Raw genomic sequence first — 26,368 nt, forward strand, 5'->3', positions numbered from 1 at the left:
CAGCACCCTTTTTGAACGGCAGTAATTATACAAATAATTAGTTAGAGTATACAAATATGGATTATTCAATATAATCTACTTTAAAAACGAAACGATGGTACTTTATACACGTTTCCAAAACTATTTGACTGCAACGTAAATGTGTTACGTAACAAAATTTCATCACGCTTGCCAATATGATAGCTGAAAGCTAAGCTTTTTTATATATTTTTTCGCGCTGTTCGGTGTAATATTTCAATGGTTCAAAATAGAAACCGTTTGATTAAAAAAATGATGCCACCTGTTTGAAAACTTTAAGTAAAATAAGAAAAAACTACAATACAAGCATTTTCAAGATAGACAAAGTTGTACTGTAACAAACCAAAAAATAGTTACTGTTGAGTAAAGTTTTGAGTAGAGTTGCCAACTTTAAAAAAAATTTAAATAAATAAAATTATTGTAATAAATGAATTATTTGTATATGACTGCATCAAAGCGATAAATTTGTGTAGAGTTTTGGATAGAGTTGCCAGATCAGAAAAAATTTTAAACAAATAAAATTGTTTTTAATTAATAAATTATTTTTGTATGAGTATATCAAAGAGAAAAAACGATAAAGATGTGCAAAGTTTCGGGTAGAGTTGCCAGCTCATAAAAAATTTTAAATAAATAAATCGAATTTTAATTTTTAAAATAAAATTTTTGTAAGTGTGTGTACAAGCGAAGAGAGTTCAAAAAATATTTGTAGGGTTGTCATCTGTTAAAAACAACAAATTAAATAAAAATGTATAAATATAAGCACAATGTTAAAATTTGTAGGTATGTAGTATATCTAATGATTGTAAAGCTTAAAAGCACCAACAATCAAAAATATTTTTAAAAGTGTTGCCAACTGTTAAAAATAATTTAATTTAAACAAGTAAATCACAGCTTAAACCAATTTTAGTACTAATTTTATCAAAACGAAATAGCTGATAAAAAGTTGTAATTGAATAAAAAGATTTCAGGTCGTGTAAAGTTTTGGCTAGAGTTGCTAAACCATTCAAAAGATTTAAAAATTAAAATTGCTTAATAAAGTTATTGTTATTTTTGTAGGTGTGTATCAAAGCGAAGAGAGTTCAAAAAATATTTGCAGGGTTGCCACATGTTTACAAAATTAAATAAAATAAAAATGTATTAATATAAAAACAATGTTCAAATATACATATGTATCTATTTCATGAGTGAAAACTTTAAAACTACTTACAATGGAAAATATTTTTTAAAAGTGTTGCCAACTGTTAAAAAGTATATAATTTAAAGAAATTTATATGACAAGCCAATTTCTACAATGAAGATGTCAAACTTAAAAAACGTGTAGTTAAATAAACATGTTGCAATATGAGTAAAGTTTTTGCTAGAGTTGCCAGCTAATTCGAAAATTTAAATACATAAAATTGTTAAAATAAACGAATTAATTTTGCATGTGTGTATCAAAACGAAGAGAGTTGAAATATTTTTTTAGCGTTGCCACCTGATAAAAAAATAAAACATTTTTTAGCTAGAAAATATTTTAATTATTTGAAGTTTTAGGTGGGGTTACACCTGTTTTAAAATTGTAATTAAAAAAAAATTTTAACAAACATTATTTTTCCGGAATATTGGACAACGTTTTAAAACAACTTATATCATCTAACCTCAATTTATCTCCTTATTTGAACATCCAGCCTAAAGTTAATATATACTATGTAACGAGGTGTTTGAAATATATTAGTATGTTTATAAGTATATACATATATACAAGGTACTTATTAATCACGCAGCAATCAGTGAGTTATCCAATAATGAAATCTTTATTACGCAAACTTTCTAAAGTTGTATTATTTAGGTTAAATTGCTTTCTTTGTCCAACAACTCAACGCTGACACTCGCCGATTACTCAGTCTCTTTTGGCATTTTTGATGTTTGCAATATTTTGGCCAAACAAGTGTAAGTGAAAGGAGTTTTGAGGCGGCAGTAAACGAGATCATCAGCTGAACAGCGTCAATATATAATTATATACACATATATATGTATGTTCATCGACCGGCTACCAAAAGTTGATTAAATCAGTCTGAATTCGATTATTTCATATTTCTATGATAAGTGAACTTGTATATTTCATAGTAAAACTGGCATCATATTTATCAAGGGACAAATTTTAGACTACGAACTGCAACCATAGCTTTTTGTGAGATGAATTGCGGAACTTTTGTGTTTAAACATATATACAAGTATATATACGTATGTAACACATAATCACTTCATGATCACTTCAGTAGCTTCATCATCACCTCACCATCAAAACATGAATTATTAACAGTTCCATTGCTTTTAGTATGATAAAATTAACGGAAGTCTCCCCAATATATATATTTAATATATGAATTTCGTACTATATTCAACCAGTTGGTAGGTAAAGGAAGTCGAAATAAGAAAAAACGAAGCAATAATACTCTTCACAGGTGCATTTCTTAAAGCTTAAAAGAGCATAAAATAATTATTTCGATTTTAATCGGCAGCTTTAAGCTATAGTAGTCGATCTGAATGATTTCTTCGGAGATACAACGATTAGCCTTAGATAAAATAACTCATGCCAAATCATGAAAATATCTCTTCAAAATGAAAAAGTTTTCCTTACAAGCACATGATTTCGATGGTTCATTTTATATGCCAGCAACGTGCTATAGTCTGATGTCAGTGATTCCGATCTTAAGAAAAATTACAGAACGATATCTCAAAAACGGTAGAGGTAGTTCCCATGTAAACCCTCTACGAAGGTGACTGAAAAATGTTCGCTCTTGTTGGAGTTGGGAGTTACCTATCCAAGGTCTGACTTTATAGTGGTGTGCTAGTTACTCCTCATTAACAAATTTTCATATTTGAAGGCTTACCTTAGTAGGAAGTATATACTTATACTTACTAAGGGCATAGAGATCACTAGATCTCTTGCTATAGATCTTGGTCGAAAAGTATTTTGTGACAGCGTATGTACCGATTATGGCCCAGCACTGGCCAATCTCCCGCGGAGCCCAGTTATCTAGTAGTAGAACACATGAGGATAAGTGAACACCGACCTGCTCCTATTCTACTGATAGCGGTTCTAAAGTGTCTTTTCTTGCTTGCCCACCAGTTTTAGAATTTCCTGGGATTTGGCTGTGACCTGACCTGAATTATAAATCAGTCTTATCACAAAGAAACTTGATGCTTTTGATAACGAGGCTAGTCATTCCTTCACCAATCCTGAACGCACTGTTAATGAGTTCAAGGCTCGTATCGCTGCAGTGTTATCTGAGTGAATGTTTACATCTCTGAAAGAGGCTGCAGTTCGGAGCAGTAAATCTACTCCCTCGCCAGTATATGAGTAGATTATATAAAAAAAAAATTTAAGAAAATTCCGAACGAAAGAAAAAGTCCGAAAAAAAATTTAAGAAAGTATAATGATAAGCTTTGCGAGTCCACAAGTGTATTATAATAGCGTATAAGAATGCAATACTAAATATACTATACATTATGAGCTATATGAATACTTCCCTTCAATCTTCAGCAATTAACGGCGGAGGTGTGTTGACAATTCTAGGTCATATAAAAATCATTATAAATTCCGGTATTGAATCGACTATCGTGTTAGTGGTTCATTCTCTCTAATCACTATATGCAACCTTTTTGGGTTAAATTATCAGCATGTTAGTAATAACGTCTTTAGGTTGGATAAAGAAGTGATATGGTGAACATAATAGATGGGTAAGTTTTTTGGCCAAAAATGAAACGATTTTTTCCACCTCAATTGCTAGCGGAGGGCTCGGCATTCGCAGAAGTAATTTGCCAGAATATCATCATGTATTAGCGTTACTACCTTTTTCGGAAAGTAGTATCTTTTTATCCTGTTCACCTACCCTAAAGTACTTTTGAAATATGCCGCGGCTCCTCTATGGTACATTGCTTCAAGTAACTTTTAAAGGAATTAAATGGTCTAGGCTAGCTTAGGAGCCCCGAGCAGGCTAAGTCGTCCGCTTTTTGGTTAGCTTCTACTCCTATGCGACTGGGTACCCAAATGTTACTTAGCGAGTTTTCCACTGAGCGTCTAGTTTGCTTCCTTGTGTAATCTACTCAGATTTGGTATAAGCGATTATCCTTAATTACCGTTTGCCTATCCACAAGAAGGCTTAAGAGCATGCTGATTAGAGCAGAAGACCATTTGGCAGCTTTTGTTATGTCAACAATTTCGTTTGGACAGACGAAATTGTAGTAATTTAGTTTGAAGCTACAGAAGAAGTCCGCGCCAGTTTCGAATCCATTCTTTGAGCTGTCAGTGAATATGGTGCCGTTGGAACTGTTGTTCACAGAATCATTGGTCCATTCTTCTCTACTCGGAATTGAAAACGTTGTTCAATTTTTTTATCGGTCGCATCATACTAGGCTAAAGAGTTAGGCTAGACAGTGTAGCAGAAGCAATTCAAGCAGATTGACGGAGCTAGTAGATAAAGCAAAGATACAGCAAACAGTCGGCGCATTTGAATTTGAGTCAACAGGAATTCAAGGGAATTGAGGCAATATACAAAAAATATTGAAGGAAATTTTCAATTACGCCCTTAGAGACTGAAGTCTTTACTTTTGGCTTCACTGGCCTTGTATACAGTGAGGATTAAAATAAATTTATAAAAATCTCCCTTATTTATACTGCTTTTGTAAATATATATGTATGTTTTTTAAGAATATACATACAAATGTGTGCAATCTCGCTATTTTTGTTGTTGTAACGCTTACTAAATTTATATGCGTTTACAGCTTCCGCATTGTACGTCAATTAAAGCGATAACTGCAGCGGCCTGAAGCCAATTTCTGTTGCGTGCCACAGGCCATCAATTTTAACACACAGCTTCCACACACACACACACGGACACACATTTGCAGACAACTACCAACACACTATAATTTGGCACGAAAGCGCTTAATGCGTTAACACGCTAGTGGCAGAAATACGCTTTTATTGCAGTGCGTATTTAATTTTTTTTAAATATTTTTTTTTATTAAAAATATTTTTTTATATTAATATATACACTTAAATATGTGCAAGTGTGCCTTGAAAATGTTTTGCGTGTTTCTTACTCTTTTCGTTAATTTTTTTAAACTTTTTGAACGCTTTTAGTTGGCTTTGCGTGCTTGCCGCATTTATAGCAGATCGTGTTTGTCTGTTAAGATTAGCGTTTTTGTTGTACTTCTTTTGTTAAACCTTTTTAATTTAAAACATTTTATGCTCATCACTCAACGAAAATTAAGATTTTATCATTTTCGTCAACATAGAAATGTTGAAAAATACTCTCAATGGCAGTATTAAGGCGTGAAGGTGAAACCAAAAGACTTAAGCAGCGAACTTAGTGGTGGATTCAAAAGACTTAAGCAACGAATTTGATGCGAGAATTCAATAGAACATGAAAGCCACCGATATCAAACAACTATAGCATACGGGTGCAATACAACTAGCACTTTAGTTTTTGTCGTTATAAACTTACCACCGTCACCTGGTTACTGAGAAGGCATTGGAAAGACCTTAAAATAATAAATAAAATTGTTTAACGATGATGAGACTCAATCATAGACTTTTGTTTTTATATCTTAGTGTTAATTCAGAATTAATAGCCTTTATTAATCGTAGATATATGCGTGTATATATATTTATTGTATATATATATATTTTTAATACAAATTTAAGTTACATTTTATGCCTCACAATTACTTTAACTACAATTTACGGTATATGCACATTATTTACTAATAGTCGTTTATATGATTTGTATATGTGTATGTACGTTTTTTTAAATTCTTTTTATATAATATAATTTTTAACAAAAGAAAAAAAAAAACAAAACATAAAAATTAAATAAAAAATATGAAGATAAAGATTTTAAGTTTTTTTTGTTTTTTTTTTACTTGTATTTTACATAAATTGTTTACATATATTTTTAATATAATGCTTAAATAATTTTTTAATTTGATATTAAAGTTTTTTATCTATTTTATTGCTACACAACTTAATATATGTATGTATATAAGTTACTATTTTTGTATATGTGTAAACTGTTTTACTTTTCAATTTTTTTTCATTTTTATGTTTTTAAGTGTACACAATTCTATTAAGAGTTATATTTTTCTGACAACGATTTTATAATTTATTTTTTCGTTTTTTATTTTTGTTTTCATATTTTTAATTTTTATTTTTTTTTCGTTTTTATTAATTTAATATATTTTTTTAAATTATTTAATTTAATTTTACTTCTTTTTTTATTAACCTTAATTTATTTTTTTATTAGTTTTATTTATTTTCTAATTAAATTATTTTTTTTGCAATTAATTTGATTTTATGTAATTTTTATATTTTTTTTAAGTGTTCACAATTCTATTAAGAGTTTTTTTTTTATTTATTTTTTATTTACGTCTGTTTATTGTTTTTAACTTGTTTTAAAAATTTTTATTTGTATGTATTGTAAACAATTTGTTTTTAAGCATATATTAATTTTGTTTATCTTTATTTTTTTATTAGTTTTATTTATTTTCTAATTACATTATTTTTTTTTGCAATTAATTTCATTTTATGTAAATTTTATATTTTTTATTAATTTAGTTTTCTATTTTATTTTTTTTTATTTACGTGTAATAAACACACGTTTTTCAAGTTTTTAACTTGTTTTAAAAATTTTTATTTGTATGTATTGTAAACAATTTATTTTTAAGCATATATTTACTATCTTTATCTTATCTTATCTTATCTTTTATTTTTACTTCGTTTTTTACTATTATTATTATATATTTTGTTTTTGCATTTTTAAACCTTTTTCATTATAATTTTAATTTTTTTTTAATTAATTTGATTTTTTTATTTAATTTTTATTTTTACGTTCTTTTGTATTTTGTTTTTTCTTATGTTTGATATTATCCATTTTATTTTATTACTTTCTTGCATAATTTTTTTTATTAATTTGATTTATTTTTTAAATAATTTAATTCCTTTTTGCAGTAGTTTTACTTTATATAATTTTTATTTTATTTTTCATTTATTTTTTTATAATTACTTACGTGTGTTTATTATTTTTAATTTGATTTTATAATTTTTGTTTTTCGTTTTTTAATTCAATATTTTTATTTTTACTTTAGTTTTTATTAATTTGATTTATTTTTTTATCTAGTTTTATTTATTTCTTAACTAATTATTTTTTTTTGCAAACAATTTCATTTTATGTAAATTTTATATTTTTTATTAATTATTTACGTGACTTTATTGTCTTTATTTTGTATTATAAATCTATTTTATTAAACTTTTATTTTGACTTATTTTCTTAATTATTATTTTATAAATATAAAAAATGAATAAAAACTAAAAACATTAATTAAATTAAATGTATGTACATATAAGCATGATAACAAAATATATAAATTTAAAAAATAAAACAAAATATATGAATTTGTTTTTATATTTCTTACATTTTTCTTATTACAATTTTAATCATGTATATACTTTTCATACTTTTTATTTAATTAATTGGATTTTTATTTAATTTTTAATTTTACGTCTTTCTATTTGAAATTTAAGTTTTTATTTTTTGTATTATATTTTTTTAGTTTGAAGTTTTATTTTATTACTTTCTTGTATTTATATCCTCACTTTTTAGTTAATTTTTTTATTCTATATTTAGATTTGAGCATTTTATTTTATTTATTTTAAATATTTGTTTTTATTTTTGTTTCGAATTTAGTTTTTTATTTCATTTCATTTTAGTCTTTTCAACAATTTCATTTTTTTTATGGTTTTTTGTGTACTTATTATTACTTTTTTTTTTGGTTTTATTCTCTGCTTATTAATTAACAGTTATATTTTTTTCTTTTCTCTAATTTTTTCGTTCAATTCTTTTTTTAACTTTTATATTCATTTTCTTCCTTTTTAATGTAAATTTTTACTTTAAGTTTTTAGTGCACATTTTATAATTTTTTGTCTTCAACTTTTAACTAATTCATCTCTTTTAAAATTTTCAGTAAATATTTTATTTTAGTTCAGTTGTTTTATTTTTATTGTAGTATTTTATTTTCATACTTCAAATCGTTTCAGGTTTTTATTCAATTTAATTTATCTTTCGTTTTTATTTTCTTTTTTGTTATTGTGTTATTTGGTTTTTATTTCATTTTTATTGAATTAATTTAATTTTTTTTCTTGCTTATTAAAAATTAATAAAATAATAAATAAAATAATAAAACGAAAAATAAATTAAATTGAATTAATTTTTCTCTCACTTTTATTTTATTTCGTATAGTTTTATTATATTCGTTCTTTTTCATTTTTTAGTTTTTTTTATGTTTTTTATTATATTAATTTATTGGAGTTGATTATTTTTATTGAATTTCAATTTTATTTATCTATTTCATTCCATATCAGACTTTAATTTAATGCAATTTGTTTATATTAATTTATTTTGTTTTATTATATTTTGTGTATTTATTTATAGTTTTTTATTTTGTTCAATTTTACCATTTGATTTCTTTTTTAACGTATTGCTTTTCGTTTTATTTCTTGTTTTTTATTTAAATTTAATTTTATACGTTCACTTCTTAATTAACTTATTTTTTTAATTTTATTTTTTTATATATTTTTCAATTAGTTTAATTTTTCTCAATTAATTTTATTTTATATATATTTTTTAACTTAATATTTTATATATTTTTATTTTTCTTCTTATTTTTATTAATTAATTTTATTTATTTTTAGTTACTTTAATTTTTTCCAAACTCATATAACTAATATAATTTTTTTTTTTTTCTCCATTTTTTCTTTATAATATTTATGTGTGTTTATTATTTTTAATTTGATTTTATAATTTTTGTTTATATATGTATATTGAAATTTAATTTAAATAAAAATAAAATAAAAAATATGAAATTAAAAAAAATAAATTAGTAATAATAAAAGACATAAAATAAATTTATGATTTATTTTGAATATTTTGATATTTTGATTTTTATTTAAATTAAATTTTTTTCTCACTCTTTACTTAATATTTCATTATTTTATTATTTTTTATTTTTTTGTATTTTCTATTTTATTTCATTTACTAATTAATACTTATTTATGGTTTTGTTTGGTTTTACTTTCATGCCATTTTATTATTTAGTTTAATTTTTTTTTAATTATTGATTTTTATATTATGTTAAAGTAGATTTATATTTTTTCATTTGTAGTTAATATTTTTAATACAATTTTTTGTTTTGACTTAAGTTTTTTTTGTTTTATATTTTTTTCTTTCATTTTTAATTTGTTTTTGTATGTGTTGTAAATCCATAAAAATTCAATAAATACACGACATACAAAGTTGTTATTTTTTTTTTAATTTTATTTATATATTTTTAGCTGCAGTTTAAGCTAGCAAAAATTTAAGAAGAGTTATAGAATATCTAAATATGAAATGTATATACTAGTACAGATAGTAAAGTTTAAGGCGTGTGGAAAGTAGTACATTTTTTGTTTCTTACATTTCAACTTATACATACATATATACATTTGCGCAAAATGCAAATCGGTACATGAGTAACTATGTTTATTTGCAACATTTTATATTTAGTTGTATTTTCTTTGTCTTTTTATTTTATAATTTTTTATAATTGTGTTCTTTTTATTATAATTTTTTATTTTTTTTATTATATGTATATATTTTTTTTTATATAAACAATAGAAAACAAGATTGATATTTATAAATATAGCTAAAGTATAGTTAGAGTGTAAGCAATGCTTCGTTAAAGTCATAAAAATTAAGTAAAACGAAAGTAATATTGTATATATATTTTTTAAATTTTTTGAAAACATAATTTTATTTTGCATTTTTGCACTTTTGTTATGCCTGCATTTCCGCTTTTTGATTATGCTGAGCTTTTTAACGCGTTAATTTTCATTTTGCAACTATTTTTTTTTTTTTTTATTTTTTTTTAATTTTTAAGTATTTTTGCAATTTTTAATTTTAACTTTGCACTTGTTAAACTTTTTGTTGCATTTCTTATTATCTCATTATCACATATGCTTCCCTTCGAACGCATTAAATTCTGCTTAGGCTTTTAAATGCAACGCAAGGAAACATACATACGAATTTCAATCGTTACATAACTAATCACACTTATAAAATTTACTAAATACAACAGTTTTAAGCATCTCTTACATAAATTAAACAACAGTCATTTGTTATATAGTAAAAAGCTGCGCTTAACTTAGTTTTATAACAGAGAAATTTGCATGCTTCTAAATGCACTGATGAAAATATTTAACTTTTATATTAACAAAGGCGCATAATTTGCTTAATTTAATAAAAAATAAATAAAATTTTTACACTAGCACTAACACAGCGCACTAAAGTTGTCAGTATTATGCATACTCATACACGTTGATACTATGAATATGACGAGTGCTGTTGGAACCAAATTTGTGCATGAATTTTAAATGCAATAAACCGTTAACGGAGTTGAAGTGCTGAGTGAAGTGCATTTAGATTTGATTTTTTGGTTTTGCGTGCTGAGGTGACTTATTTACTTTTTATTTTCTACCGATTTTTTTAGGGAATGCTTGTGTTGTTATTGTTATACTTATAATTTTTTGTCATTTGGTGGAAAATATTGCTTCAAAAATACATATTCGGTTACTTAGTCCAATTGTTGTTACCATTTTGGAGGGTATCTTAGTGCGTGTTATTGTTTTAGTGCTTGTTTTTGTTTTTTTTTGTTGTTGTATTTTACGAAAATATTATTGTACGCGCCATTGCTTTATTATTTGATTCATACGTCATCGATGAGATGACCTTCCACCACAGCGGAGTGATGGTAGCGACTGCGTTGCGAGAAATCAGCATTATCCTCATTCAATTGTGTGCGCGAGAAGTCGACGCCTGGACAGGTGGGCGTCACCACAACCTGCTCGTATTCGTGCATGCGCTTGCTAAAAGATAGAAGGGAAAAAATTTGAATTAGAATTTAGTAAAGTATTGGTGTAATTAATTTATAATGCAATATATTTTTTAATAAATTTTTCTAAAACGTGGCAACACTGTTCAATAATATCATACATATAATATTAATTTTTTCGATTAAATTTTTGGCAAAAATATTGATGTTATTAATTTATAGTGAAATTAGTGTAATTTTGTTTTTTCAAAAATGTGGCAACACTATTCAATAATATCATTAATATAAATCTTTCGTTAATTTTCAAACAGATGACAAATCTCGCCAAATTTATTTTAACTTCAAAAATTGTCAAACCACCTCACTTGCATTGCTTCTTGATGTAACGATTTTTTTTTATAAAAATTTAAAAAAAATGACAACCTTTTTACATTATTTGCACAAAGCTATTCAAATATTTTAATTAAAGTGTCTAAAACCGTTCGCTTAAAAAAATTTCGTTACAAATATTTGTGTGTACACAGCTAATAGCTGTAAATGTCACATGACTAACTTATCTAACCACAACAATGTTTTTTGCGCATTTTCTCGCTTATCTGTTAATTACTTAGCATGCATGTTACAACACACTCACCCAAAACATCTGAATATGACGCTTTTTAGCCACGCGAAGAAATTGAATTCTGCCGTTAGGCCTGGTTTCACGGCAGGATTAGCAGTGCCCACATAAAACCACACAATGAACACAACAACGAAGCATGTGAGCGCATAATACCAATTGACCAACAGCATAACGAGCAGTTTCATAAATGTCTGCAATAAAAATGTAAACAAATAAGATTTCTAGTAATAAAATTGCAAGCATATATGCTAGGCAGCACACTCACACCCAGCAACGACGCCCAGCGATTGCAGAAAGGCGAATACCAGTTCTTTGTCTTGGAGTGTATGGGCAAGCGTATGGGCGCAATTGGCTCCTCATCATCCGCCGGTTGTTCCGTCACGCCACCTTCTTGCACGTTTGTGCTGTTGTAGCCATCACGAAAAGCAGCGCCATTGGCATCGCTACCATATTGCTGTTGTTGGATATGATTGCGTTCAGTCTCTTGATTAGCCGTCGCCATAGCAGCTGCAGCAGCAGTTGAGGCGACATTTGAAGGCACATGATGTGGTGAATTTTGTGGTGTTTGTTGCAAGTTTTTATGACGCACGCGATCGGGAAACAGCAAATCCAAATCGTTGCTATCGCCGCCGGGTGATTGCGCAGTGCCATAACGGCGCGTCTCATAAGATGGACTAGACGCCTGTATGCGAAAACGTTCCTCGCGTTGTTCTTGTATGTCGAACGTTTGCGCCAAAGCAAAGTAAGAGTAGTCAATGCAAGCGTAGGTCAATAAGAAGGGCATAGTCACGATGGGTGCAAGGAAATTAATATCACCAACTATGATGAAGGAGACCGTAACCACAGCAACAACGCCCATGGCATAGAGCGGCACTTTATTGGGACCGCGCTAAAGTTTGTAACCGAAAAATTGAGGTTAAGGTTAATCTATCACCAAAATTAATATCTATCATACATACACCTTTGCCGAGTACATCGATGCCAGGTATAACGCTCTCATTAGCTATACTTTGCAAAACACGCGGCGTGCCGTACATAGCGCCCAAACACGATGACATACTGGATACATATATGCCAGCCAGTAACAGCAACGGCACCGCTGATACTTTCACGGAGATCATATAATTGGTGAGCAAAGTGGAGTGTGTGCAGGTAGCACCCAGAAATAGCACGAACACCAAATAAAGGAAGGTGCTAAAGTAAAAAACAAGTAATGTTTAAATGTAATAAAAAATAAATATTCTGTTGAACTTACGACGTGCCAAAAGCCGCCAAAGTGCCATTTGGTATGTCGGTGGAAGGAGCGCGCAAGTCACCGCTCATGTTAATACCGGAAAGCACACCCGTCACGGTTGGAAAGAATACGCCAAACACGCGGAACCATGAGTAGCCATCCTCATATTTCGGCATTAAATTTTCCCAGAAATTACTGCTTCCCCAGCCTTCAAAACCATTATCTGTACAAAAAAAAAAGTAGGTATATAAAAATATTTTTTTTATATTTTTATATTTTTTTACACACCTGGATCGAAGCCTATGAAACTGCCAACCATAAAATCTAAAGCTGAAACCAGCAATATCATTAGTAAAATGAACTGCAGCTTTATAACCCACTTCACGCCCGCCACATTGATACAGCCGAGAAGTAGCACAGCGGCGGTAGCGAAGCCACGTATCGCCCATTTGTTGCCCTCCAGTCCAACCAGTCCCGCCATACTCTCGCCAAAACCCATAACATTTAAAGCGCAACCCACCGCTTGTCCGAAACAGTATAGCAAACCAAGCGAGCCGCCAAAACGTGAGCCCAATGTGTGAGCTACAAGAAAATACACACCACCGCTTTCTACACGACAGCGCTCACAAATGCCCACGGCAGACAGCACGGAAACTAACGCTATGACTACAGTGCAAAATATAATTAGCACTGCATTAATTATGCCCGCTTGTGCTACAATCCAACCAGAACGCAAAAATACAATCACACCGAATACATTTATAAGGCAGGAGGTGAAGACGCCATCCCAAGTGCCGAATAGCACTGGTTGTGAGATAAAAAAATTCGAACGCCACCTAAAATACAAAAATAATATATTATAAGCGTTATCAAACCAATATATTTTATTGCACAGCAATTACCATGGTTTGTCGCCCTGCTCATCGGCAAATATCTCGTTGCGTCCAGAGGCTTGGTGTCCACCAGCAGCATATGTATATTCATTACCCAAATCGACAAAGCCACCGGAATTACCTCGTTGCCGAAAATTTGCTACAACCACGTCGCCAGGTCCGTCATCATCTAAACCGAAACGATTCCAATCAACCTGTCGACGTCCACTACCATTAGCGCGACCGCTGCCGCTATTACTCATCACTACTCTTTTATGGTGCGACGTTAGCGATTAGAAATGATGTACTTTCTATATTAGTACACTTTTTTGTTTGGCTCTATTTTTGTTGCTCCACGCAAGCAACTGGCCCTTCATACACCACAAACAGACGCAATTTTTGACTGCACTTTTTATGGTTATCAACTTTATCTAATCGCTATAGTTTTTTCCTCAATAATTCCATATGTTAGCAGCTAGTAGGCGTGATTTTGTACCGATTTTCGTAGTGAAGAAAATTTGGTTTTACCAAGAAGTGCATTTATGACTATTTTATTTATTTGTTGTGTGTGTGCCAATTGTCAAACTGATGTCATACGCAGTGTTGCCATATCACGACAGGTGCAATTAAGTGGTATCTATTTACGTTGGATTTCTCTACATGGAGGGATGTATGTTGTCAATATGCAGTGGGGCTATTTGTTTATTCTATAGAATAAAAAAAATTATGACCATTTTTTTACTACTGAAAAAGTAAAAATAAAAATATAATCCATTTTAATGTTTGATATTGTTTCTATATCCATATAATTATATAAAATAATAATAACAAAGCTAGGATTTACTTACGGAAACTATAAATTTAACACAAGAATTATTCGACATTAAGATCAATGATTTTTTTGTAATTTTTATAAATATAAAAATTTGTGCAAAATACTAAATTCTATATAAATCTGTACAAATTTTCTTATTCTTATTGTAGTCTCATAAAAATCGATATAATTTGTATAATTATGCAGAGTTGAGGAATGCACGTCCGTTCCAACCATTCAGCCGTAGGAAGGGGCTGCTTGCGTTCTTGTACAGTCAAGAGCATACACAAGCACCAGAACAATAACTTTATCATAAAGGAAACTGGTCCCACCTCAATTGGTGTAATCTTCAACTACATCACAGATAGCATTGTTTAGCCATATCAATGGGTCGGCCGGACTTAACAGATGGCTGATTCGGATGGTACCACAATTTTTTGTCCCTCTAGAACATCCCTCCCCAACGACAGTATTGCTCCCAAGCAATATATGCTAATATAATTTTCGAGAATATAACCTCTGCAGATGCAGATTATTTCTTAACATACATATATTTCTACCATACTTCATTAACAGGGAATCAATTAGTAACTTCACTAACTAAATGTTGCCTTGACCTTCAGAACGAACCTCAGTTGCCTTGTGAATGCTATGGCGCCTTTACCTTTTTTGCCATCTACCTACTTTTAAATTTTTACATACATATTTTCTGATGATCCGACTTCTTTCAAAATAAACCCTTTAAAGGACCTACCGCTTGAGAAGATCGATGCAGATTTCTTATTCTTTCAAAGCTTTATGTCTTCCCGATAACTTTAAGTTACTCATAGGTTAAAAAGCTCTACAAAAGAGCTACTAATGGTATAAAAACTACCAAGATTAATTTTTACAAACTTTCTATCAATAAAACTTACATATCTTATATAATTAATTTATTATTTTTTATTGTTTCACAAATATATATGTATGTATGTACATGATCATAATTCACAAACTGCTTGTCAACACGCGTTTAGGCCCTTATTTAAGTCCTTAAACCATGCTTCGTCCTAGTGCTCCCATCATTTGCCGTAAGTGCGATCGTTTGGATTGAATGGTGGAGTGCCGGGTACGCGTACTGGGGGACGGCGACTGCCGCTGCCACCATTGCCATGACTCCTGTCGACGAAGGGTAACGGCTCGGCATGCGCCAGTTGCGATACCAAAGCAATGACAGCCAGGATTAGAATACCAAAATAGCTTTTGCCAAACATTTTGAAATTAATTGGGTGCTGATTGATCGAATGTTGAAACTTTGAATGATTTGATGGAACAAATTACGAGCTTTATATATACGGATGAGTTGAGGCAGTGAGTAAAGCAAAAAGCACCGCAGCTCTTTTTGATGATTGCTTGGTGACGTGAGGAGAAATAGATATGTTTTTGCCAAGTTTAAACTAGGTGTGAATTTTTGTATGTTTATATGTATGTAACAGTAAATCAATATGTATGCGCCAAGGCACTTCATCTCTGAGCTGTCTCAACGCTGCTGATAAGAAACGTCGCGGGGAATTTTCAGACAATACTTTTAAACGAGGAGAGTGGAAGCCAGCAAGAAGTCGCAGTGCATCCCCATTGGGGAAACATATTTTATTATTATTATTTTATTTAAAATTTAAGCGTAAGATAAGATTTACTATCGTTTTATTTATTTTAGTTTCATTGCGGTTAAGGAAAAACAATTTTTTCAATTAATACTACGAACACCGGAGTTCGGACGTTTTCCTTAGAATTTACAAATTCAGACTCTGAATTTGCTTACATTGACTTATCGAGCGAGCGATATGATTCCGATTACTCTTACAAATTTTGCTTAAACTTCTTCTTCTTCTTAATTGGCGTGGACACCGCTTACGCGATTATAGCCGAGTTAACAACAATGCTTAAACACCATTCATAATTATGTTGATCTTTGACCTCAATGAACCTGAGAAAAAATGCTCCCCTCTGAGTTGCCATATAAGAAAAACAGCTGTGAGCTTGTCGTAAATTTGTTGAGACTGCTCATGTCAGTTTCGGCTATGCCTTCTGGTCCGCCGAAGGTAGGATTAACGAGGTGTTTCAGTCTCAATCTTGCAAAGGCTAGACAGAAGAGGAGAAAGTGCCTAAATGTTTTCACCTCACCCTCCTCCATATCAAAATCAGTACAGCTTGTCGAGCAATTTTTTGTAGTTGTAATAACAATTACTGGTCTTATGAGATTCTGAAATGAAGTTCTACTGATTACGAAGTAAGGATGCGTTTTATTTTTTAAATCAATCGAATGCTAGAAGTACAGATAAGAAGATCAGGACCTCTGTACTCGTACAATTGAAATCCGCATTTCTCGGTCCTATAAAGGCTTCATATTCCGTTTAATTTGTTGTTTTAAGAGCAAGAATTTAAAAAATATAATTTTTGTTTAACAAATTATTGTTTTTATTTTATTAATGCATACATACGATTTTAAGATAGCAGTCTAATATAATTTATTAAAAAAAAATTCCAGAAGTATGCCTACCTAAAGTAACCACAGCGTAAATTTGGCAAAAGAAAATATGTTTGCAGTTATTTTTGCACAGTTTAACAACACTAGATTTAAATTACGTTATATTTATTCCTTCATTTGACAGTTCTTATGTTTATTTTTAAGCAAGTTTTAACTTCGGCATTTATTTTATACATTAATTAGTTTTTATTCAATTATTTTTAATTTTGTAGACGAAAAAGTTGTAGCTAAAAATTAGCATACTTTTAGGTGTTGTTAAGGGAGAACTATACAAGTTTTCTCCACGCTATATTTTTCTTAGCAGTTGAAAAGCAAAATTCCTCGAAAAAGCATTTATTGTTTTTATAGAGCAAGACAAGGCCTCACAAGTTAAAATTTACTTATATTTTTTCTTAGCTTGCTTATGCGCATATAGTTATGTAATTAGTGTAGATTATGTATAATTATTTTTACACTTTACACAGTAGAAAGTAGACATAGTACATGAAGGCAATAGATTTACAACAACAACTCACATAGTTTAATTACAAAATCTTTCTTAATTTATGCATTTTGTGCACGGTTGCATATACAATTAATTTAAGACCAGTTTGTAAAGTTTAGACAATATACATAGTTATTAACATACTTGTGGCACAGAATTTGGGCAAATACTTTTATCTGCCGTACTTTGCTCGAGGTTAAGTTGCTATCATTTTCATTTTGTTGGACGTCAAGTTTAGTTTAAATAAACGCTTTAAGCAATAAAGAGCTGTTTATAAATATTTTTAATTTTACAAAAAAAAAATTTAATAATCTTAATAAATTTGAAAACTACAAAATAGTAAGAAAAAAATATATGACAAAAAGTTGATTAAACTTAAATAAAAACGTAACAAAAACTTAAAACGACTCAACTGACAAAATAAAATAAAAATAAAATAAAATAAAATAAAAATTAAAATAAAAATGAAATAAAATAAAAACAAATTCTAAGACAATAAAAATTATAATAAAAAAAAAAAACAAATTTTAAAAATAAAACATTTTTGAGATATAATAACCAAATAAAAGTTATAAATCAAATTGAAAATATTAAATAAAAACATCGAAAAAACAGATATACACATAAAATAAAAGGAAAATGAAAAATCTGAATCAAAAGCGAATCTAACTAAGCGGAAAAAGTTTTTCGAATATTTTTAATAAGATGTTCTTTAGATTAAGATTTTTCATTTTCTTTTTTCGCTTAGTTAGTTAATTAATTAAAAAAATTATAGAACGGAAAATAAAAACGGGTAAAACTGAAAATAAATAACTTACTTAAACAAAATATAAAAATAAGTAAAAAACAATAAAAAATAAAATAAATAGAAAAAATATGTAAATATGTATATTAATTGAAAAAAACTAAATAAATTGACGAGAATATTAAAAAAAAATTAAATAAATTGGCGAAAATATTAAAAAAAATTAAATAAATTGAAGAAATATTAAAAAAAAAATTAAATAAATTGACGAAAATATTAAAACAAAAAATTAAATAAATTGACGAAAATATTAAAAAAAAAATCAAATCAATTGAATAAAATAAATAAATTGAAAAAAAATCAAATTAAAAAATAAAACAAATCCAAAACGAAAAAAAAATAAAATTAAAAATAGATTAAATTTAAAAAAAAAATTAATAAATAAAAAAATTAATAAATTGAAAAAAAATAATAAATTGAAAAAAAAAATAATAAATTGAAAAAAAATTAATAAATTAAAAAATTAAAAAATTGAAAAAATTAAAAAAAATTAGTAAATTGAAAAAAAAAATTAAATTAAATTGAAAATTTAATTAAATTGAAAAAATTAAATAAATATTTTATACACACCAAACACAAAACAAAAATTTCTTAATGAAAATTTAAATGAAATAGTAATATGAAAAATTCAACCTTTTTTACATTATTTCTTTATTTTCTTTTTAGGTATACTGTGTGCAATTTTTCGACCAGTTTTTTAACTAGTAAGCCATATTGCATAAACGGCAGTAAATTAAATTGGTATAAAACACTGAAATCCTTTAATGTTTAAACTATTTAAAATTCGGTAAAGTAAATATAAATGTTTATTTAAAACATTAATTTTAACTTATTTTTTGCTGTTTTAATAATTTTATAACTGTAGATTTCGGTAGCCGTCTTTTCGACTAGTTGTACAACTAAGCTTTTAGCATAACAAAATATTTTTACTGTTAAAAATCAGAAATATTTAATTATCTCTGCATATCTGCTAATGAATTAAACTGGTATAACACATTCTCCGTAGGTTGTTTATACCGAATATAAACATTATACATATTTGGAAATTTTGGATTTTATTAAAATTATACATTTTAGAGAATTCCACGCTTTGCATATTTTACTGATTTAATAGTTCACTTCAGTATGCAATTTTTAAATTTATTACTATTATTTTTTTTGGTTGCAAAACATTTTTTTTCACTTGGTAATAAACTGGTATAAAATGAATTTAAAGTATTTTAAAAAGAAGAAACGTATAAAATGTTAAGGAAAATAAAAATGAATTTACAAGTGTATATTTTGAGTTATTCTAACTCTGTGTATGCCATTTTTTGCTTTATACCAGTTGTTTGTTCGATTCGGAACTCTTCAAGTACTACTAGCAAATCGAAAATAGCAATGAATTCGACTGGAACTGTTCGCATATGCAGGCCCGAAACTATACTAATACAAGTACCGTTACTCAACAGCATTCCCGGCATTATAGGATCACCCTGGTACAACCTTTTTCCAGTTGTAAACTAATGATAATAATGAAAAAAGCAAATAAGTGATTAAAAAATAGTTGATACTTATATATTGAACAGATGACAGTGATTTACAAAAACAATGCTGCAATACAGATCAAGTTTTGTAACTTCAGTTCATTTTTTGCCTTATAAACAACAAGCTAATAACTATAATTTCAATATTTTGTATGCTTCGCTATTAAACAGTTGCGTTTTATTCGAAGTTTCAGATTTTTGAAACGCAAATATAAATTTTTTTAATTTTATTATGCCAAAAGCCACATTTTTAATAATTTTTTTTTGTCTTTTTTGATTAATTAATTATGCACTTTGCTCAGCAATTTCGTTGATAATTTTAAGCCAAAAACCCTTTAGCATTACTCTTGCTAATCTGGCAACTTTAATAATACGCTTTTAACGCATATTTTGCTTGTCATAAATGTAGTTCATGTACTGTTATTCAATAAATTTGTTCATTCAACTTTTGCTTAAAATATATGTATGTTTGTATATAAAAATAACTTCAAATTCAGCTTTTAAGCTTGAATGCGATTTAACGCGATGTCTAGCATTGAAAAGCCAAGCTGAGTGCATTACGCAACTCGTTCAAGACCATCGAACCGATCACCATTTTTTCACAATTCACCACCAATGTCAAATGCGCGCCCTCTGCTGCCTGCCAGTCCAAAGTGATCAGTACCAGGCTTTTAGAATTCATAGTTTGTCCCACAAAGTAGAGTACATCCTTGCTGTCGCTTGACGCCAGCTGCGCCACATTGATACATTCGAAAATGCGTTGCTTCAGTGCGGTCAAATCAACCGCCTCCCGCTGCAGCTGCAAGCGACTTTGATGTTCGTTCATGCCGCGCAATTTGGTGCGCTCCTCCTTGAAGTATGCTTCGCCAATTTGCACCGAACGCACCAACTCGCCCACCGGCGGCTTGAGTGTGACGCGTGACTTGCCCGCGCTGGTGCTGATTTCCAGTTCGACAGCATGTGTCGAGTCATTGAAGTCTATGCCGAGCACGCTGGTGCCCATTTGTTGCGGCTGCAGGCATTGCAAGGGCGCAAATTCATTCAGTTGCATGCCATGTGGCAAGGTCTGCTGACTCAGATGTATGTTGGTTATCTCATCGTTGGTTAGATTGATAAATTGTAATTCTATTGAAACCATAGCGGCGGAGTATAGATGCGGTGAGCGTGTGAAGCGATAGCTCACTTGCAAACCATGACCGGAGAGTTTATTCAACAATTCGCGATGCTTAAATTCGATGTGTGAGGGACCGACCAACTCGATGCGATTAGCAGCGCTAACGGGCAACAAACCAACGGCGCCACCCAGTGGTGTACCTGCAAAGCGGAAAAAAATTAGAAGAGCCATATCTTTAGTCTGTGACGTAGAAATTTACCAGGTGTTAGGAAGCCGCCAAGTGAGGGTGTCATAACGGGCCCAACGGGCGGTATGTCATCCAAATCCAACAACAAGTCCAGATTGCTTTTAGCTGGCGCCGCTGCAGCTGCTGGCTCTTCCGCTGTTTTGGCCATTTCTTTTGCCTTTGTTTCCTTGGCTTTCTCTTTGACACGCTGGAACTTGCGTTGCTTCTCGCTCTCAGTCTCCGATTCGCTGCTCTCGGAGCCATCTTCTGTGTTTGTATCGCTGCCGCTGCTGCTTTCAGAGGAGCCATACGAAGAAGACTCGCTGTCCGAAGTGCCTTCACTCTGGTTGCCACCGTTATTGTTGTCATTCAAGTGCGCATTGTTGTTGCCATTGCTCGATGACGTGTTTACCAGCACGGTTGCGGTTGACGACTTGGTGTCCGAAGCTTTTGACGGCTTTTTAGTTTTAACAGCAGCCACGTCATTCACGTGCTCCGTTTCTGATTCGGATGATTCGCCATCACTTGACGTTGACGACGAGGAGCTACTGCTACTCGAGCCCGACTCTGAGTAGGCGGAAGATTTCTCTGATTCGGAGAAGAAACTCTTATCATTACTTGTATGTGCATTTTTGCTGCTCTGCTTCTGTGGCGTGCGTGTGGCGCTGGTACTTGCAGCGTTGCTAGTGGCGTTTGCAGCGCCTGCGCTACTTTCCAGCATGTAACCCTCAATATTACGCACCGAGGTATCGGGCGCTTCAGTAGGGAATGTTGGCAGGTCTTTGTAGCCAGTAGCGCGCATATTTAGATAGTGTGAGAGCGAACCAAGTTGGAAGTGATCGCGTTCACAGTATTTACTCTCTAGCGCCGGTTTTGGTTTCGAAGAGAGAAAGATCTTACGCGCATTTTCGGAGAGTACGGTTGTACGGCCATTGGCTGGGAAAATAAATTGGCGTAGGAAACGTGCGCGATCGCGCACATCGTAGTTGGCATCGTAACGCGCCAAAGTGAAAACATATTGGCTGAGTAGCGACGTTTGCTCTGGATTGGTGAGAAAGAGTTTCACGCCGAGATTGAGAATTTGTAGTTTAACAACATCCTCCTGAAAAATAAAACGGGAAAAATTACTGTAAATTGATATTTTGCATCTTAAGTTCACTCACTTCATCCACAAATGTTTTGGCCATTTTGCGCAGCACATCGGGCGCGATCTTCGGCACTTTCTCATTATATTCTCCAATGAGCCATAATATAGAGGCACGCGCTGCTGGTATAGTGATGTAATCAATCAATTTTGCCATCTGCGAGATAATTTCATAGTGCTCCGCAGATTTGGATTGCAGCAAGTTCTTAATAACAACAACACTCTCCGCGACAACGTGCTCTATAGGTTAGATAAATAGTAAAAACAATTAAAATATGTTTTTTTTTTTTTTTAATTTTGATATACACACTCACCATCGCGGTTGGAGAGCAAATGCACTAAACCACTGAGACAGGTTTCAGTCACTTCCTTTATGGACGCTGCACAGCGTCCGATCGCTTGTATTGTGGCCGCTACGAATGAACGATCATTACTGGAAATGTATGTTTGGAATTCGCGCAAAATAAGCGCAATCGTCGACGCCGATGCCAAGTTGGTCAATATATCCAATTTGAGCAACTTAATGTGCGTTGGATCGCTAGTGCGCACAAAGAACGATTTAATGTGTGGCTCAAAAATCGCTTTGCGCTTTGTCGACATGGAGGCAATGCAGGTCAACACCACACTCTGCACTTCCTTATGTGAACGTAGCAAACGTATTAATGCTTTCGCAATTAGTTGTACTTCGTTGCGTGGCGCTAGGTGGTGATATAATTGCGCAACAGCCATAACAACTGAAGCATTACGCGATTGTAGTAGCGGTTTGGTTTGACGCAAGAGTAGACGGTGGTCCAAGTCTACATGATACGATGAAGATGATGAGTATGTCCGTTGCTTTGATGTCTCGGACTTTGATTTTCGTGTGTTTTTCTCACGTTTTTCCTTGCTACTATCGTCGGAGGAATCGCCACTAGAAGTTTCTTCATAGAAATTTTCGCTACCATCTTCTTTCTGTTTCAGTTCATCTTCGGCGACTTCATCTGCATTGGGATCGACGAATTGAGTACGGGCATAGCGCGTTAGCATATTGATTATGATCACCTGACCCCATTCATCTACATCGACGAGCAGATTACACAGTTTGCGGTAGTTTTTGTGTATGAGGTCAACACGCTCCGGACAAACCTAACACAAAAACACAGGGTGTATCAAAATACATCATAAAATAATTCAGTTTCATTAAATAAAAATACAAATAATAAAATAGCAAATAAAAAAAGTTCATATAATATGAAAAAGACAAATAAAATACTTTGAGCTCGTAAAAATTAAGGAATTTGACAAATTCAAGTTGCAAAACATTTCAAAGTATTTCTCACCTCGTCGAAAGCCATCACAGCAGAACCAACGACAAGTGTTGTGCGATCTGAGAGTAACTTCTCAATAACTGTCACTAGTTCTTCTTTTTGTTCTGCATCCAACGAGTATAACTTGGGTATAGCATGTGCTGCGGTCTTACGCACATATGGGCTCATATCCATAGCACTGTCACGTATAGCTAGCATAACAATGGGCACAATCATGCTTACACGTATTGACGATAACACACGCAAAGCTGATGCACGTATTAACTGGTTTGGATCTTTCAATGCACGTTGGAATGTTGATATAGACAAAAGTGCTAAATCCTGTTGCTCCTCGGCATAGCGCACTAGATAAACATATACTAGTTTTTTCACCTCAATATTTTTGGAAACAACATTTTTCACTACTGCCGGAAATAAATCACTGGCATCACGCCCACGCGCTATCATGCCAATAATACGTTTCATAGCTTCAAGTTTAAGTCCATCTTTATTGCTATCCAGCATTTGCTTAAGATCGTCATGTTTGCGTCCTTCGGATTGAAAGAACGCACCACTCGCTGGATCCGCTCCAAATTCAACATCAAGTCCCATTTGCGGACTTGTCGATGAAGAGGAATATGCGGCAAAGGGGCTACTGCCGGAGGCGCTGGATTGTTGCTGCATAGTGCTGTTACTACTACTGCTGCTACTTCGGCTGTTGTAAGCGCTTCCAAACAGACCAACTGGCGAGGCGGAAGAAATCATTCACAGCGCTACGGCGTTGTAAAATTATGCGAAAGAATACTGCAAAAGTTTAGATATATCAATGATTTTGCTTTGTTCACAGTTTAATGCGTGTAGTTGTCTGTGCGCTTACGTTGTGTCAATCTGTTAGAGTAGGGTGTAGGTGTGAAACTATAGCAAAACCTTAAGAAAAATTATGTTTTTATTCAACTAACTGTCACGTATCGTAACATTTGTTCTCCTATACACTTTTAAACAGTTTAATACAATTTTAAAGTGAATACTTTATTAAAATCAAAGTAATTTCAACAATTTTACACCAATGCACTTTTCTTTCACTGCAAAACTTGATGACGTTTGTTGTGTGCTGTCACCCGTAAGGAAAGTGTTAGTGTTGCAAAACGAAAATAAAACCATATGTACAAACCGATTAATTTAGAAAGTCCTTCTCGATATTATTTCTATTTGATATTTTTAACAAAAAATCAGCTATACACATATTCAAAAAAATAAAAAATTTATTTCTTAACAGTGTTATTACATAAGTCTACAAAGGAAACGAATAGCGGAGAAATAGAAAACATGTGATTATTATTTGTTATCTATTAAATCCAGAGCTGTTAAGCAGCAACGATTACTATTAATGCAAAACCGATTGATTTTACTCATGACTTTGTTTTCTTTTTTTTATTGTGCGGTGCGAAAATTTGTTGTTTACTTGGCAAGTAAATTAAGGTTATGCGGAAAATTGTCAAAATAAAAAGGTTTTAAGCCGCAACAAAATCTTCTCGACTCCGAAGCAATACAGTAGCAATTGGAACAATTAATAATAACTGACCACCGAAACAAAATGAGCTTCCCACTGACTAATCCCAACAAAGAGACTATACGGGCAGCCTGCAAAAAATGTGGATATGCAGGACATTTGACTTATCAATGCCGCAACTTTTTGAAAGTATTATATACATATAAAGTAAGTTTTTTATATGTATATAAAACTAATTTATGTACATTTTCAGGTTGATCCAAATAAAGAAATTGTACTTGATGTTTCAAGCACCAGCTCGGATTCTGAACTGGATTATCTCACACCATTGACTGAACTACGTATGAAAGAATTAAAAGAAAAGGAAGCTGAACTGCTGAAAGCAAAAAATGAGAAAAAACATAAAAAATCTAAATCAAAGAAATCTAAAAAATCAACTTCCTCGAAGAAACGCAAAAAGAGCAAGAAAAGCGGAAAAAGTAAGAAACATAAAAAACACAAAGAAAGCTCATCATCGAGTGACAGCAGTGATACTAGCAGCAGTTCAGATTCCAGCAGCGAAGAGTCAGAAACTGAGTCGGATTCAAGTGACAATGAGGAGTCACCGACAAGCAGTGATGATGAGTACGGCCGCAAGAAGAAGAAACAAGGCAAGTACAAACGCAAAGCCGAATCACAAGCTATGCGTCCCAAGAAAACGCGTGTGAAGCGCAAACGACATCGAGCTTCAGCACGACCTTCCAGCAGTGAAGAGGACGAAACAAGCTCCGATTAAAAATGGTTGTGTTTAAAGTGAGATTGCAATTAGTTGCTTTAGCTGGTATACATAAGTGGAGCCGGCGGTTTACAAATACATATAAAGTACATACTAGCTTATCTATATAGTTTTAAAAGTTGAATTCCGTTTAATAATTTGAAAAGTGAACTTTATATATGGATGTATTACTATGCTAATTTAAGCATAATCTCACACACGTTGTAACTATACTTAAATTTAGCTAATAGAGCTACCACTGCCCACTACTAGTAATAGTTAAATATTACATTGAGGTTTATTTAAAAATATGACTAGTAAACTTTTTTTTTGACTAAAGTGGACTGTATACGAATAATGCTCATACATACGTATACTCATCCATACATAAATACGAATAATTATATGTATGATTAGTTAAATTATATTTCTCAGTGAAAGTCATAATAGCTTAATTTCATTACAAAACAGCATACTGCACTTGTATATCATTGATTGTTGATCCTCTGTAAAGCCTTAACGTG

General features: G+C 31.3%; 3 protein-coding genes across 3 annotated transcripts; 1 reads left to right on the forward strand and 2 right to left on the reverse strand.

The window, feature by feature from the left end:
• Nucleotides 1-10,596: 10,596 nt before the first annotated feature.
• LOC120775060 (solute carrier family 12 member 8) lies at nt 10,597-14,223 on the reverse strand. Its single transcript, XM_040105041.1, has 7 exons — nt 13,685-14,223; nt 13,071-13,618; nt 12,804-13,005; nt 12,508-12,742; nt 11,814-12,437; nt 11,561-11,739; nt 10,597-10,960 (listed from the first exon to the last, which is right to left on the reverse strand). Exons 1-7 carry the CDS (start codon nt 13,915-13,917, stop codon nt 10,801-10,803), a joined length of 2,181 nt encoding a protein of 726 aa, XP_039960975.1. The 5' UTR covers nt 13,918-14,223; the 3' UTR covers nt 10,597-10,800.
• Nucleotides 14,224-19,812: 5,589 nt separating this feature from the next.
• On the reverse strand, nt 19,813-24,673 carry LOC120774750 (AP-3 complex subunit beta-2). The gene is made up of 6 exons (XM_040104508.1): nt 24,458-24,673; nt 23,614-24,384; nt 22,609-23,419; nt 22,314-22,534; nt 21,184-22,252; nt 19,813-21,124 (listed from the first exon to the last, which is right to left on the reverse strand). Exons 2-6 carry the CDS (start codon nt 24,343-24,345, stop codon nt 20,340-20,342), a joined length of 3,618 nt encoding a protein of 1,205 aa, XP_039960442.1. The 5' UTR covers nt 24,346-24,384; nt 24,458-24,673; the 3' UTR covers nt 19,813-20,339.
• A 330-nt stretch (nt 24,674-25,003) lies between these two features.
• Nucleotides 25,004-26,284, forward strand: LOC120774839 (protein SREK1IP1). Its single transcript, XM_040104656.1, has 2 exons — nt 25,004-25,279; nt 25,344-26,284. The coding sequence occupies exons 1-2, from the start codon at nt 25,175-25,177 to the stop codon at nt 25,863-25,865; spliced, it is 627 nt and encodes a 208-aa protein (XP_039960590.1). The 5' UTR covers nt 25,004-25,174; the 3' UTR covers nt 25,866-26,284.
• Nucleotides 26,285-26,368: the final 84 nt, after the last annotated feature.

Source organism: Bactrocera tryoni, chromosome 4 (assembly GCF_016617805.1).
Source record: "Bactrocera tryoni isolate S06 chromosome 4, CSIRO_BtryS06_freeze2, whole genome shotgun sequence".
Classification (NCBI taxonomy): Eukaryota; Metazoa; Arthropoda; class Insecta; order Diptera; family Tephritidae; genus Bactrocera; species Bactrocera tryoni.